General features: G+C 61.1%; 1 protein-coding gene across 2 annotated transcripts; it reads left to right on the forward strand.

The window, feature by feature from the left end:
• Positions 1 to 5,692: 5,692 nt before the first annotated feature.
• On the forward strand, positions 5,693 to 13,560 carry WBP2 (WW domain binding protein 2). 2 transcript variants are annotated; one of them, XM_070060301.1, is made up of 8 exons: positions 5,693 to 6,357; positions 8,217 to 8,325; positions 9,822 to 9,957; positions 10,714 to 10,806; positions 11,339 to 11,473; positions 11,642 to 11,764; positions 12,473 to 12,549; positions 12,655 to 13,560. In XM_070060301.1, exons 1-8 carry the CDS (start codon positions 6,299 to 6,301, stop codon positions 12,706 to 12,708), a joined length of 786 nt encoding a protein of 261 aa, XP_069916402.1. In that variant the 5' UTR covers positions 5,693 to 6,298; the 3' UTR covers positions 12,709 to 13,560. The 2 variants fall into 2 exon arrangements, with proteins under 2 accessions (XP_069916402.1, XP_069916403.1); XM_070060302.1 differs by lacking the exon at positions 11,339 to 11,473 and having other exon boundaries at positions 6,183 to 6,357.
• The last annotated feature ends 1,245 nt before the right edge of the window (positions 13,561 to 14,805 follow it).

Here is a 14,805-nt window from a genome sequence, read left to right on the forward strand (position 1 = left end):
CATCCATTACATGGATGACATCCTCTTAGCAGCAAAAGACGAATTTGTATTAGATGATGGCTTTGCATATTTGATTCAGTTGTTAGAAAGTAAGAAGTTATTTATTGCCCCTGAAAAGGTTCAAAAAGGAAGCATTGCAACTTATCTGGGATCCTGCATAACTAGTACTCAAATTGTTCCTCAAAAGGTGGAATTGCGCAAAGATAGTTTAAAGACTTTAAATGATTTTCAGAGATTATTAGGAGATATAAATTGGGTTAGGGGTTATTTGAATCTTCCCAATTATGAACTTAAGCCACTTTATGTCATTTTGCGTGGTGATTCGGCATTGGACTCACCGCGGTGCTTAACTCCGGAGGCCAGGGAGGCCCTAGAGAAGGTAGAAAAGAAATTACAGGAGGCATTCTTATGCAGAATGAATGAAAATCTGCCATTGTCATTATGCATTCTCCCAACGCTTAGCCAACCTACAGGGCTAGTATGGCAGGAAGGTCCGCTTTTATGGATACATCCAAGGAGCTCTCCAGCCAAGTCTATTGAGTATTATCCGGCAGCGGTGGCAAAGCTAGCACTGGAGGGTTTGCAACAATGTTTACAATATTTTGGAAAATTGCCGTGTGAAGTGATTGTTCCTTATGATGCCAAACAAGTCAACGTCCTATGTGCTCTTTTAGATGATTGGGCAGTGTTTCGCTGTGGGTTCCCAGGCTTTATAGACAATCATTTACCAAAAAGTCCATTGTTACAATTCTTTAAAGAACATCCGGTAGTATTTCCAAAAATTACAGCTGCTGAGCCATTACTAGGTGCTCCAAATATATTTACGGATGGGTCAAAAACAGGCTGTGGGGTTTATATGGTAGAGGGTAATGACCCGGTATTTCATCAGTTTCAGCCAGGCTCACCTCAAGTTGTGGAGTTAAAAATAGTTATTGAGGTCCTTAAGCAGTGCTCTTTTGCCTTTAATTTGTTGTCAGATTCCTTATATGTGGTGAACGCATTAAAGATATTGGAAACCGCAGGGCCGATTAAACCTTCTAGCCCAATTGCATCCCTATTACATATAGCCCAGCAGTTGCTTTGGTCACGGAAAAATCCCTTTTTTGCTCAGCATATTAGAGCCCACACAGGCATGCCTGGTCCTTTATGTGAAGGCAATGCGCGAGTAGATCTGTGCACTAGACAGGAATTCATCTTTTTTACTACTTCCGCAGAGGCTGCTAAAGCTTTCCATCAATCTTTTCATGTCAACGCGCGCGCTTTGCAGCAGAAATTTCATCTTTCCCGCGCAGATGCCAGACAGATTGTACTTGATTGCGCTGACTGTGCTGTTACTCGTGCACAACCTAGTGTTGGCGTAAACCCTAGAGGGTTACTGCCTGGGAGAGTATGGCAGATGGATGTGACCCATGTATCGGAATTTGGGAAATTGAAATATGTTCATGTCTCAGTGGACACGTGCTCAGGCATTATGTATGCCTCTCCCCTCAGTGGTGAATCTACACGTCAGGTGATTGCTCATTGTCTGGATGCATGGGCCACCTGGGGGAAACCCCAGGTGCTAAAAACTGATAATGGCCCGGCCTATACATCTCAAACCTTTACCACCTATTGCCAAAAAATGGAGGTTCAACTTGTCCATGGATTGCCATACAATCCTCAGGGCCAGGGCATAATTGAGCGAGCACACCGCACACTGAAAGAATATCTTTTAAAACAAAAAGGGGGAGTTGGCTATAGCCGCACCCCGAGAGAGAGAATTGCCTTAGTCTTATTTACAATTAATTTTTTAAATTTGGATGTGCATGGGCACTCAGCTGCGGACAGGCATCAGCAACAAGGAAACCCAAGTAGAGGGTTGGTAAAATGGAAAGATCTCTTGACGGGCCAGTGGCGTGGCCCTGATCCCGTGCTGGCATGGGCACGAGGTGCTGTTTGTGTTTTTCCACAGGATCAACATGACCCGGTGTGGGTTCCGGAGCGAGCGGTCAGGCGGGTCTGCCACGAGGAGAATCCTGCTGTTGCTTTTGATACTTCTGCCTCAAATGCAGCGGACACTGGCGGAGCAGAGATGGGAGATTCTATCAGTATTCCCAAAGCCGATGCCGAATTGGTCCGCGGAATTTGACTACACCTTGGAGCAACTGCGCCTTGCCGTGGTCACCATCAACTCCACGCGTGTGGATGTCTCCTTCGCATCTGGACTGTCATCCCAGATCCAGCTGTCTCCAGCCTGAAGGAGTGGGTGGGACTTGGAGCTTTGACGGGGTTGCTGTTACTTGTTGTGTTATTTTGCCTGTGGTGTTTGTGCAGGATGAGGACAGCTCATTGGCGGGAATTGGCCATGATAGCTCAAGCCTTTTATGCCCTTGAGGCTGGACAACTGCCGCAAGCATGGCTGGCCTTCCTTGAATGCTAGGCATGGGTGCAGGGTGCGAGGCAAAGCACTGCAGAGAGAACGAGCCATTACGTTCTCTGGAAGGCAAGTCTGTCTGCTTGTGGGTTGGCATCCCAGATCCCATCCCCGCGAAAAGGATGCTGTTCCAGGTGGATGCCTGGCAGTGGGGGACAGACCCCTACCTTCTCCTGTAATCCTTAGATGCCTGGTTCTAAAACAAAAAGGGGGAACTGTGGGGAGCCATTGCACGGCGCCCTAAAGATGGCGCCGGCTCCTTTCCCCCGGAAGGACTGGCGAGAAACAAACATCTCCTAATAAGGAGATGTTTGAGCTCCCTTCCGGCTTCCGCGTTGCTGTACCAATCAATGCTTGCCACTTGGCCGCTTTTGATTGGTGCGCGGATGGCTATAAGAGGGATGGGAGAGGGAAGGAGGCGGAAGAAGAAGCTTGTTCAAGGTTCCTGAATAAACTGCTGGAAGAAGAGTTCGGGTCGTGTCTTCCTTGCTGGTCGAGGGATGCGACATGGGAGCTTTCTCTGTGCTTGTCTCTCAAATAAACAACACAATCAATAAATAATGATTGGAATCGCAACACAAGTCCAGGGGCCACGTGGGCGCTGCGCAGCTGTTGCTGGAAGAGGGGCCAGCGGGCCACGGCTTCGCTGTGTGGCCTCGGCTGTGGCTTTGCTATTTGAGCTACTTTAAGTACCAGACAGGTTTTTACTTTTTTTTTTAATGTATTTTCTTTATTTGACAGACAGATTGACAGGGAGAGGGGGAAAGATAGAGATAAAAAGATATTCCAGGGCCAGCACTGTGGCGTAGTGGGTAAAACTGCCACCTGCAGTGCCAGCATCCCATGTGGGCACCAGTTCGAGTCCCGGCTGCTCCATTTCCAATCCGGCTCTCTGCTATGGCCTGGGAAAGCAGTGGAGGATCCTTGGGCCCCTGCACCCCATGGGGGATCCGGAAGAAGTTCCTGGCTCCTGGCTTTGGATTGGCTCAGTTCTGGCCGTTGCAGCCACTGGGGAATGAACGAGTGGATGGAAGACCTCTCTCTCTCTCTCTCTCTGCCTCTGCCTCTCTCTAACTCTACCTTTCAAATAAATAAGTAAATCATAAAAAAAAAAGTTTCCTGTGTTCAACACCTGCTAATGCAGATCCCTGGAGACAGCAGTGACCTGGACTGAGTTTCTGTCTCAGCTTCAACCCCACCCCACGCCCAGCTGTCATATGCATTTAGAGGGTGAACCGGGGAACACGAGCTTCCCCCCAGATAAATAATTCATACTTTAAAAATATTTCTTCTTGTGGGTCAGAATGTAAAAATTGAGAACCAGTCTCTGGAGAGCAGCCTGCTCACCTCGTCGCGTCACAGCACACACGGGTTTGCTCGGCTCACAAGGCCAACAGAGGAAGCTGCTGGGACCCAAGAGGCCGCGGACTGTGGGGCGCAGCCCCCCCCCCCCGCTGGCTTCTGTCGCAGGCGCACCTGCGCCCTTCTCTGCGCTCCGCCAGCCAGCTCTGGCCTGGAGAACGCACGCTTCAGTTCAGAAACGAAGGGTCCTTACCGGACACAGGCAGAGCGACAGGAAAGAGGAGAAGAGGTTCCAGCCCCGAGACCCCAGCCCAGAAGGGCTTGGTCCAGCAACGAGCTGCTGCGGGGCCCTCAGCTCCAGCCCTGGGGTCGCCGGCGTCTCCAGGACCTGGAGCAGCGGTGTGGCCGTGGCTCCCCCGAACACTTCAGGCCGGCATCACCTAAGCTTGCTATGGCTCCCACCGGGAGGTCCCCGTGGCTACACTCCTCCTCTGGTCACAAGGCCCCTGGTGGCCACAGCGCCCTGCGCTACAATCCTGTATTCCGTCCAAAACCGGCTGAGCTTCAGCCCCCCCCCCCCCGATCCCGCAGCTGGGGGCCCGTGTTGTGTCCCAGTGGGTTAACCAGTGCGTTAGCTGATGCCGGCACCCCCTGCGATGGAGTTCCAGGCTCCTGGCTTCAGTTCGGTCCAGCTACAGCTATTGAAGCCACTTCAGGAGTGACAGCAGATGGCATCTTGCCTCTAGCTGGACCCTAGTTTGGCCAAGGGGTGGGGTTGGGGCTTGAAGGTTCTACCCTACCTCCCTTCCATGGAGCGCCCCACTGCAGGGGGAGTCCCTCCCCCCTCCTTTTTTTTAATTTATTAATGTGAAAGGCAGGGAGAGAGGAGAGAGAGAGATTCACCTTCCATCTCCATCTACTGGATTACTCCCCAAATATCCACACAACACCCAGGGCTGGGCCAGGCCTAAGCCAGGAACACCAAGCATCAGGAGCTTCATCCTGGTCTCCCACGAGGGTGCAGGGATCCAAGCACTCGGGCCATCTTCCACTGCTTTCCCAGGCTCATTAGCAGGGAGCTGGATCCGAAGTGGGGCAGCCGGGAACCGCCCCCCCCCCCGAACCTGTGTCCTTATAGGATGCCGGGGTCGCAGGATGGTGCCACAACGCTGGCCCCCCTTCATTGCCCTGTTTTTTAAAAATACAAATGAGTTCTTTACATGGGCTATAGAGATGGCACCTGCCAAACCGGCCCGACCACGTGGGGCGGCCGTCACCGGGACCCGCTCAGTGCCCAGCCCAGGCCCTGCGAGGTGCGGCCCGGCCTGGCACAGGATCGCACGAGGCTGCTGTGTCAGGATCTTCCCCGTGACGCGGTCCTCGGGACGCAATCGCTTTCAAAGCTAAGGCAACCAAACTCTGACCCGTGAGATTAACCATTCCCGGAATGGACTCTGGACGCCGCCTGCCCCTGGGCCGCTGGAATCACAGCTTCTCTGAGCCAGCCCAGCTTTGGAAGCCCCGGTGTCTGGCTGCCGGCCTCGCACTCCGCCTGGTTTCAGGGACTCCGTCTGGTTGAAATTTTCCAGGCAGGGGCCGGGCTGGCTGGGGCTGCCAGGCAGAACATTCTAGAGCGGGCAGCGCCACCGCGAGGCCAGCTGCGGTGGAGTCGGCGGCGAGGAGGGAGCCCGAGGGACCCCGGCCCCACCGCGAGAGGGGAGGGGAGAAGAGAGGGGAGGGGGACGAGGGGAGGGAGGGGTGGGGAGGGGGAGAGGGGATAAAGAGGGGAGGGGAGGGGAGGAGAAGAGAGGGGAGGGGGACGAGGGGAGGGAGGGGTGGGGGGAGGGGATAAAGAGGGGAGGAGAAGAGGGGGGAGGGGATAAAGAGGGGAGTAGAGGGGAGGGGAGGAGAAGAGGGGGGAGGGGATAAAGAGGGGAGGAGAGGGGAGGGAGGAGTGGAGGGGGTGGGGAGGGGATGGCGGAGGCGGGGGCAGTGAGTCTCCCCTCCCCACTGCGTCCTCGCAGCCCACCTCGGAGAGCCTGGGCTTGACTGGTTAAAGGGGTGGCCGTGTTTTCCTAGGGAAACTGGGCCTTGGGCCCCAGCCCCAGGGCCCATATTCTGTCCTTGTAGGCCTTATTAATACGCGCCCGTGGCCTTTAGGATGAAGCCCCTACCCCAGGAAGAAGCTAAACTGTTTATTCCCAGCCTTCTGGGGACGCGCACAGTCCGATTGTTTACGCAAACCACAGCGTCGATCCTAGCCTGTGGTCTAGAAGACTACAAGTCCCAGAATGTATTTCCAGAACGCATCTCTTTCATCAGCGTAGGGACCGGGCCAGGCTGAGGGCGAACTGCCTACTGGGAATTGTAGTCTCCAACTTGTTTGTGACGCAGGCGGAACTCGGGGGAGAGGGAGAAGGAATAAACTATTACCACGTGACGCCCGGGATCAGGTGGTTGGGCCAGCCTCCGTGCAGGAGCTGTGATTGGCTGGTTCTAATAAGAACGACGCCACTAGGGGCGGGCCGAAGTGGGGCGCAAGCGTACTGCGGTTTGAGTCTCGGGACCCCTCTCGGAGAGACTATGGCGCTCAACAAGAATCACTCGGAGGGCGGCGGAGTGATCGTCAACAACACGGAGAGGTGAAAACTCCGCGGCAGGACCCCGGAGGACAGCGGGGCGGGTGTCCGGGGGTGGGCGGTGGGGAGTAGACCCCTGCGGGGGCGGACTGGTGGAGCGCCGAGGAGGAGTGACGGCTGGGGGCGGGCCCGTGGGGGGCTGCGGTGTTGCGATCCCAGGGGCGGCGGGTGGGGAGGCCCGGGGGTGGCTGTCGGGCGCCTTCCCCGGGAGCTGGGAGGAGCCTGGCGCAAACATTGCCATTGCTGAGTGTTGACTCCCTTACTACGTGCGGGGCCCGGGGCCTCGGCCGGCTGGTGGGCGCCGACCCCCGCGCGGCAAACTTCCTGCCCTACGCGGGGCCCGGTGGGGCGAATGGAGCGCCCGGAGGTGGGCGCGCCACTGCCGGAGCTCCGGGCGCTGAGCCGCGCAGACGGGCGCTGCAGGAGAGGAGTCCACCCGGGCTTCACGGCCAGGCTTAGGGCCAGGCGAGAGGCTGAGGGCCCCGAGGGCGGATGTCCCGGCTCGCGAGTAGGTCCTTGTAAAGGTTACCACCCACCGGGCCACTTTGTCGCGAAGGCCTGCTGGCCTGGGTCGCCGCCAGGGTCAGGGCTGGTCCTGCTCCCCGCCCCTGCTCAGGGCATCGCTCCCCTCCTTCCATCCTCTGGGTGGCCTCTCCTGCCCCCTAGGCCTGGGGCATTGGCCAGCCAGGCCTGGCTTGAGCCACGCCGAGCCTGGTTCGCTCTCGAAGGCAGAAGGAACCGAGGAGCAGCCTTGGTCTCCAGGGCGGACAGGGTGCAGGGAGAGCCGTGCCAGCCCGGACAGCACCCAGCCCGGGCCCTGCCAGGGGAGACTGCGGGGTGCCCTGGACCCCAGGGAGCTTGCTCTCCCTGCACCCACCTGCTCGGCCGCTGGGCACTAACACCAGCTGGCCGCTGGGCACGTCTTCCTCTGGGCCGCCCTCCTCCCTGCTGCTACGCCCCCCCCCCCAGTGGAGAAAGTTGTAATATTTGGGAAGGGGGGGGAGCCAGATGGGGCTGAACTTGGAGCTTTTCTATCGCGTAGTCAGAGTGGCCTCAGGTTACAGACGGGCGTGTTGTGTCTGGAGCCTCTGCCTAACATCGCTTGATCTCCTGGGACTTTGTCTTTCTAAGGGGGACTTAAAATGTATCTGTCTGGGACCGGAACGACGTCCTGCTGGGCCCGCCCCCCCCCCCCCCCCCCGCGGGGCTCAGTGTGCCTGTACTTAGTGCTTTGTTGTTTTTGAGAGACTCCCATCCGCTGATCTGCCCCGAATGCCCACAGCAGCCAGTGCGGGGCCAGGGGTCCAGGTCTCCCACGTGCGTGACGGGGACCCCATCACCAGAGCCGCCGCTGCTGCCTCCCAGTCGGGAGTGGGGACCAGGACTGGGTCCAGGCTCTCCCATACGCAGTGCGGTGTCCCCAGGGTGGCGCCTTAGCCACCAGGCTGAACGCCCATCGCAGTGGCCTTGTTGGAGGAGGAAGTTGTGTCTGTAACTGAGCCTGGTGTTTAACACTGGATGTGTAGAATAGTGGGTTCCTCCCAGGAAAGCGCACACGCAGGATCGTCCTGGGGCTTCGTGGTCAGGTGTCCCCGCAGACCAAGAACCCCGGAGGGAGCCGTTTGAGAGGTGTGGCGTCATGCCCGGGACTCAGACACGTGTGCTCTGCTCAGGTGACAGAAAGGGACCTAGGAAAGGCCCAGATGATGCCCCGCCTGCAGGCTGGAGTGGCCACGTGGCTGCGGGGGACCCTGCTCGGCTGCGTGAGCCCCTTCCTTGCACTGTGAGGAGGGCCCAGTGCCGGGTCCCAGATCCCACCTCTGCAGTGTCTCATCCGGGCCTCTCCCCTCCCCTGGCCACAGCATCCTGATGTCCTATGATCATGTGGAACTCACGTTCAATGACATGAAGAATGTGCCAGAAGCCTTCAAAGGGACCAAGAAAGGCACGGTCTACCTTACCCCTTACCGGGTGAGTTGCTCAGCGGCGCCGTGGGTCTGGGGGCTCAGGGGTAGGTGAGTCCCGGTCGTAGGTCAGCCTCAGCCTGCGGGTTGAGGGGCTTCCCTCCGCCCGTTCCTCTGTCCCGTGCTCCCGGACCCCGGGCCGACTACAGCCGAATGGGCTGCTGGGCAGTGAATCGGAGCTTACCCCGGGGTGCCGCCTGGAGGCCGGCGGCCTGGTCGTCCAGCCTGGGTTTCTGTGAGAGTAGCCGGAGAGGCCTTTGTGCTCACGCGGAGTGGTGGACGTGGTAAACAGGATGCAGTAGCCTGGCTCCAGCCTCCAGCCTGGGCAGCGAGCCCAGCGAGTCCTGCAGAGAGAAACGCCAGATTGCAGAACCGGCTCGCCTCCCAGCTGCCCACGCCGGCTTGGAGATGAGCACGAGCGGATGTTCTCAGAGGAGGAGCCGGCCGTGGCCGCGGAGGGCAGTGGAAAGACGGCCGCAAGCGACAAGCAGCAGGGCGCGTTGTCAGGATGGGTTGTTTTTTGTTTTGGATTATTTTTACTACTTAAAAAGCAGAGCGTGCTTGCATGAGAGAGAGAGATCTTCCATTCGTTGGTTCCTCCTCCAAATGCCCACAACAGCCGGGAGCCCGGAAGCTCTCTGGGACCCACGTGGGCGGCAGGGGCTCAGCACTTCCTGCCCCCGGGAAGCAGTAGCGAGCGGCCGGACTGGAAGGCGCACGCCTGCAGCAGCACGACACCTCTCCGCGTCTTCAGGCCGTGATCACCGGGACGTGGCCACGGCAGAGGAGCCATGAGACGCCGTCCCTGCACGGCCGGGGTTGAAAGGAATCCAAGGTGGCGTCTTCACCCCCAGACTGCAATCAGGATGTTAACGCCCCGCGGGCTCTCCACACGCACGCAGGCCGGGTTCGAGCAGCAGTGTGGACACAGCAGCCCCTGGCCCCGACTCGGACGCTCCTGCCACTCTGCCCTTGCCGGTGGGCGCAGCACAGGCCAGAGACTCCCCCGGCTCCCGGCCGCCCCTCGGGCAGCACGCCTGCAGCCCCTCCCATCTGCTGATTCACTCCCGAATGCCTGCGACAGTGGGCGTTGTGTGGGCGTTGAGCCAGGAACTCGCCCTGGGGGGTCTCACGAGGGGGGCAGGTGCACATGGACAGGAAGCTGGAATGGTGAGCAGAGCTTGGGCTGGACCCAGGCACTCTGGTGTAGGAAGTGGGCGACCCAGTGGTGTCTCGGCTGCCACGCCACATGCCTGGCCCTCCCTGCCCCCTTGAAGTGTGGCCCGTGATGGGCGCGTTTGTCATGTGAGCGTGTGAGTCTGGTCTCTCCCAAGTGCACAAAAGGCGTTGGCTATGTAAAGCTGACACGGGAGCGTGCGGTGTGGAAGGACCCTGGGCTGCCAGCCGGCACCGGGAGCAGACACCCCGCACAGGAAGCCAGCCGGAAGCCCCAGCTGGGCAGGCAGTGGCCAGGTGCTGATGGCCGCGTCCTCCTCGCCCCAGGTCATCTTCCTGTCCAAGGGCAAGGACGCCATGCAGTCCTTCATGATGCCCTTCTACCTGATGAAGGACTGTGAGATCAAGCAGCCCGTGTTCGGGGCCAACTACGTCAAGGGCACGGTGAAGGCCGAAGCCGGAGGTAGGTGGCAGGGGGCCCGGGGAGGGACTCCGGGCATGGGACTCTCACCTGGAGGGTGTCCTCTGCACACCCTTATTGCCCCAGCCTTGCTCTGGGTTAATTTCGAGGGGGAACCTGGGCTCCCGGCGGGGTGGCAGAGACGGGTGTTTGGTTGCCAGGAGCTGGGGAGAAGTGCCGGCCCTAAAGATGGCAGCTCTGTCCCCCTGTGCGAGAGAGAGCTCCATCCAGGCGTTTGCTGTGACCCGGGGATGTGTTCAGGTTTCCCAGTGGGCAGCGGCGAGCGAGCGGGAGAGGCCTTGCTTTGTGGCCGGCTGTCCCGCAGACACCAGAGACCCCCGCACAGCTAGCCGGGCCTGAGTCTTGCTGGGGAAGAGCTCTTGGTCCCCTGGGGACGGAGGCCAGGCTGGAGGGGCCCGGTCGGCCCGTGGGGCCCTTTGGGTGAGGGTGTGCTCTGCCCTGAATGCCACCTGGTGCTGGGTGCGCGTCCCCCTGAAGCTGGCGGTGGGGGGGGGAGTGTTTGGAATGCAGAGAAGTGGTCTTTGTGCCGAGGCGATGATGCGGGGGTGGGGCGGACAGGCTCCTTCTGGAAGGAAAACCCCCTGATTCAGTGGGGGGGGCAGCGGCGCAGCGGGAGCCCCTGCCGAGTGGCCTGGGCCCAGGCAGAGGCCCCCGTGCATTGCACGCCCTGTCCTTGCCTTGCGTGGGGGCCTGACCTGTTGCTTTTCTCTGCTGTTCACTGACCCTGGCCCTGCTCAGGCGGCTGGGAAGGCGCCGCTTCCTACAAGTTGACCTTCACAGCAGGGGGCGCCATTGAGTTCGGACAGCGGATGCTGCAGGTGGCCTCTCAAGGTACTTGGCTCCACACCTTAGGGGCCAGGGCGCAGCGATTGGTGGGGTTCTGTTTCTTTCCTCTTGGTTTGGTTTTGTAAGCTCCCGGCTGAGTGTCTGGGCTCTGGGCTCCCGGAGTGGGAGGAGCCGTGGCGCCTGCCTGGCAGGCGTGTGGCATTCTGACAGAGCGGTCTGGGCTCAAGGACATTTTCCTGGGCTTCGTAACAACAAACAAAAACCCAACCATCAAAGTACCATTGCGCAAGCATTTCAGCTGAAACGCTGGGCCTGGCGTGCACGGGCACCCGGATGCGTCCACCCCTCCCTGAGCCTGCTGCCTCTGGCCCTCCGTCCCCTGCCCTGGCTTTGACCCCCTCCCATCCCTGACAGGCAGACCCACACAGGCATGGGGAGTGGCGCGGGGTGGGTGTGGGCGTGTCTGCTGGGCGCTCACTCTCCTGGGACCCAGCACTACCCTTGGCGGGCAGCGGGGCCGCCCTCCCCACAGCCCCGAGCAGGCGACACTCATCTCTCTCTCCCCTTGTGCTTGTAGCCTCCAGAGGTGAAGCCCCCAATGGAGCCTATGGGTACCCTTACATGCCCAGCGGGGCCTATGTCTTTCCCCCGCCAGTCGCCAATGGAATGTACCCCTGCCCTCCAGGCTACCCCTACCCACCGCCCCCACCTGGTGAGTGTGTCCCCTGCTGCCCGCCTTCACCCCCTAGCCTGCCCACTAGCCATCCCGCCCAGGCCAGGGCCTCCAGAGGGGCGAGTCCCGGACGCTGCCGAGGCCTGCAGGTGCCCCCAGGGAGCCGGGCTGGCTGCTCAGGGTCCATGTTGCTCTCTTGCCAAGCAGAGTTCTACCCAGGACCTCCCATGATGGACGGGGCCATGGGATATGTGCAGCCCCCGCCACCGCCCTATCCTGGGCCCATGGAACCTCCGGTCAGCGGCCCAGATGTCCCGTCCACTCCTGCAGGTGAGGCCCTGGGCGGTAAGTGGTCCTTGGGCACCCGCCCTCTCCTCGCTGCGGAGAGCCCTGGAGAATGACCAGAGCCTGCTGGGAGCTTCCAAGCAGTGAACAGCCCTGGCCTGGGGACCAGCCCACGGGCTGGTCCCTGAGCTGGCCCTGTGCCCTGGGGCCGGGAAGGCCTCCCTGTGTGCCCCGGGCCCCTCATCTGCAGACAGGAGGTCTCGGCCACCTGCTGAGCTTACCTTGAGGTTCGGTGGGGCGAGACTTTCAAGGGACTTAGAAGAACTCTGCCAGCAGGGGCAGGTGCCAAGGCCCTTGACTGCTGCTCTCCCCTGGCACCTGCTGCCCTGGGCCCTGGGGGCTGCTGGACTGCGCACAGCCGCTGGGCAAGCAGCAGTGTGGGGGCTGCCGTGGCGCGGTGGGAAAACCGCCGCGTATGGCGCCGGCCTCCTGCTCCCTGCTGATGAACCGGGAGGCGGCGGAGGACGGGCCAACTGCCTGGGCCCCTGCGCCCGCGCGGGAGACCCAGGTGGAGCTCCTGGCTCCTGGCTCCAGCCCGGCCCAGCCCTGGCTGTTGGGGAGGAAACCGGCAGATGGACGGTCCCCCCTCACCCTGTTGCTGTCTGTCACTCCCTTGCATAGAGAATACGGTTTCTTAATTAAAACCAATGGAGAGGTGGGGATGTCACCAGTGTTGTTCGTTTGCTCTTGCAGCCGAGGCTAAGGCCGCAGAAGCAGCTGCCAGCGCCTATTACAACCCAGGCAACCCGCACAACGTGTACATGCCCACGGTGAGTGCGCCCAGGCCCGGCCAGCCCCGCGGCCCAGGCCGGGGAGGGGCAGGGGGTGCACCTGCTCTGAACCTTCTAACCTGTGCTTCCCTTTTCGCTTTCCAGAGCCAGCCTCCGCCACCCCCCTACTACCCCCCGGAAGATAAGAAGACCCAGTAGAGCGCCCACCTCCCTGCCTCCACCCTCAGGCTCTCTCCAACCTGTCCCTGGGGCGGGGCCTTGTTCTTCTCCAGGTCTGCTGAGAGCAGTTCCCAGGAGCTGGCCTTGCGGGAAGGGCGGGCCCGGCCTCTGGATCCACGCCCCCAGCTGCCCCGCTAGCTCGCTAGCTCAGAGCCCGGCTCTGGGGCTCTCCTTGGGAGCGCGGGCTGCCCCCGTCCCTGGTTTGCTCCGGTAGCTTCTCCCCCCGGCGGGACTCTCTGGCCACCTCCTCACCGCAGTCCAGCTCCCCGGAGCTGGTAACCTCCCGCACTCTGTCCTGAGCTCCGGCAGACCTGCCCCGTGTCTTCCCCGCAGGTCCCTGCAGGCCCTGTCACCTCCCTGCGCTGGTCTGTTGTGTAGCCCCGGAAGGCCCCATCCCGCCCTGCCAGCCCAGGCCCCGCCACCCCCAGCCGCCTCTCCTCGTCCTTAGCTGTTCTGTCGCCACCACAAGGCCACTGCAGCCGGGACGGGAGCCGCTCTGCCCCCTGCTGGCGTTCCTGAACTCTGCTTCTGAGTGGAGCTGAGCAGTGCACATGTCCCCCACGCCAGTCAGGCGGGCTGGGGACCAGGCCCCGCCCCGTGTGCTGCCGGAGCCCTGCCCCTGCCCCACGGCCTCTTCCCTGCAGCCCTCGACGCACTAACATTGCTCTCGTTTGTTCCCGACTGGCACCCAGTGAGGAGATGGTTATTTAAAGAGAATTCCCTATTTATTTGACAAAAAAAATCCAGTTAATATATTAATGTGAAATAAACCCTGTTTGCACCTTGATTTGTTTGCTAAAAATGTGAAATAATAAAATGACGTAACTGGAAGCTCGGGTGTCTGTGCTGACTTCTGGCAGGCAGGCTGCCGGCCGAGGGCGGGGGAGGCTGGGAGACAGAGCTGTGCCCCTTGGTCCCCAGGGCGGGGGAGGCTGGGGGGAGGCTGGGAGACAGAGCTGTGCCCCTTGGTCCCCAGGGCGGGGAGGCTGGGAGATGGAGCTGAGCCCCTTGGTCCCCAGGGCAGGCAAGGCTGGGAGACAGAGCTGTGCCCCTTGATCCCCAGGGCGGGGGAGGCTGGGAGACAGAGTTGAGCCCCTTGGTCCCCAGGACAGGGGGAGGCTGGGAGACGGAGTTGAGCCCCTTGGTCCCCAGGGCGGAGGGGGGGGGCTGGGAGATGGAGCTGAGCCCCTTGGTCCCCAGGGCGGGGAGGCTGGGAGATGGAGCTGAGCCCCTTGGTCCCCAGGGCGGGGGAGGCTGGGAGATGGAGCCGAGCCCCTTGGTCCCCAGGGCGGGGGAGGCTGGGAGACAGAGCTGTGCCCCTTGGTCCCCAGGGCGGGGGAGGCTGGGGGGAGGCTGGGAGATGGAGCTGAGCCCCTTGGTCCCCAGGGCGGGGGAGGCTGGGGGGAGGCTGGGAGACGGAGCTGAGCCCCTTGGTCCCCAGGGCAGGGGAGGCTGGGAGACGGAGCCGAGCCCCTTGGTCCCCAGGACAGGGGGAGGCTGGGAGATGGAGCTGAGCCCCTTGGTCCCCAGGGCGGGGGAGGCTGGGAGATGGAGCCGAGCCCCTTGGTCCCCAGGGCGGGGGAGGCTGGGAGACAGAGCTGTGCCCCTTGGTCCCCAGGGCGGGGGAGGCTGGGGGGAGGCTGGGAGATGGAGCTGAGCCCCTTGGTCCCCAGGGCGGGGGAGGCTGGGGGGAGGCTGGGAGACGGAGCTGAGCCCCTTGGTCCCCAGGGCAGGGGAGGCTGGGAGACGGAGCCGAGCCCCTTGGTCCCCAGGACAGGGGGAGGCTGGGAGACAGAGCTGAGCCCCTTGGTCCCCAGGACGGCCTGATGCCCAGGGCCCGGCTGCAGTGGGGTGATGCCTACTGTTGCCTGGCCAATGGACAGGCGCTGGAGGCTGGGCCTGGCCCCATTCCCGTCCTTGGCTGCCCTGCGTCTTGCCTTGTCCCCTGCTGGCTGCTCTTGGAGTTGCAACCCTGGCCCAGGGACTGCACAGCAGGAGGGGGTTTAGGCCCCCTGGAGTGAGGACAGAAACCTGGCTGTGGCCGCACCCCCCATCCTGTTCACCATCCTTGGGCCT

This window comes from Oryctolagus cuniculus, chromosome 17 (assembly GCF_964237555.1).
Source record: "Oryctolagus cuniculus chromosome 17, mOryCun1.1, whole genome shotgun sequence".
Lineage (NCBI taxonomy): Eukaryota > Metazoa > Chordata > Mammalia > Lagomorpha > Leporidae > Oryctolagus > Oryctolagus cuniculus.

Coding starts and splice junctions, on each gene's coding strand:
- WBP2 (XM_070060301.1), top strand. CDS start 6,299: ATGGCGCTCAACAAGAATCACTCGGAGGGCGGCGGAGTGATCGTCAAC. Junction 10,807..11,338: donor GCTGCAGGTGGCCTCTCAAG/GTACTTGGCTCC, acceptor TTGTGCTTGTAG/CCTCCAGAGGTGAAGCCCCC. Junction 11,765..12,472: donor TGTCCCGTCCACTCCTGCAG/GTGAGGCCCTGG, acceptor TTGCTCTTGCAG/CCGAGGCTAAGGCCGCAGAA.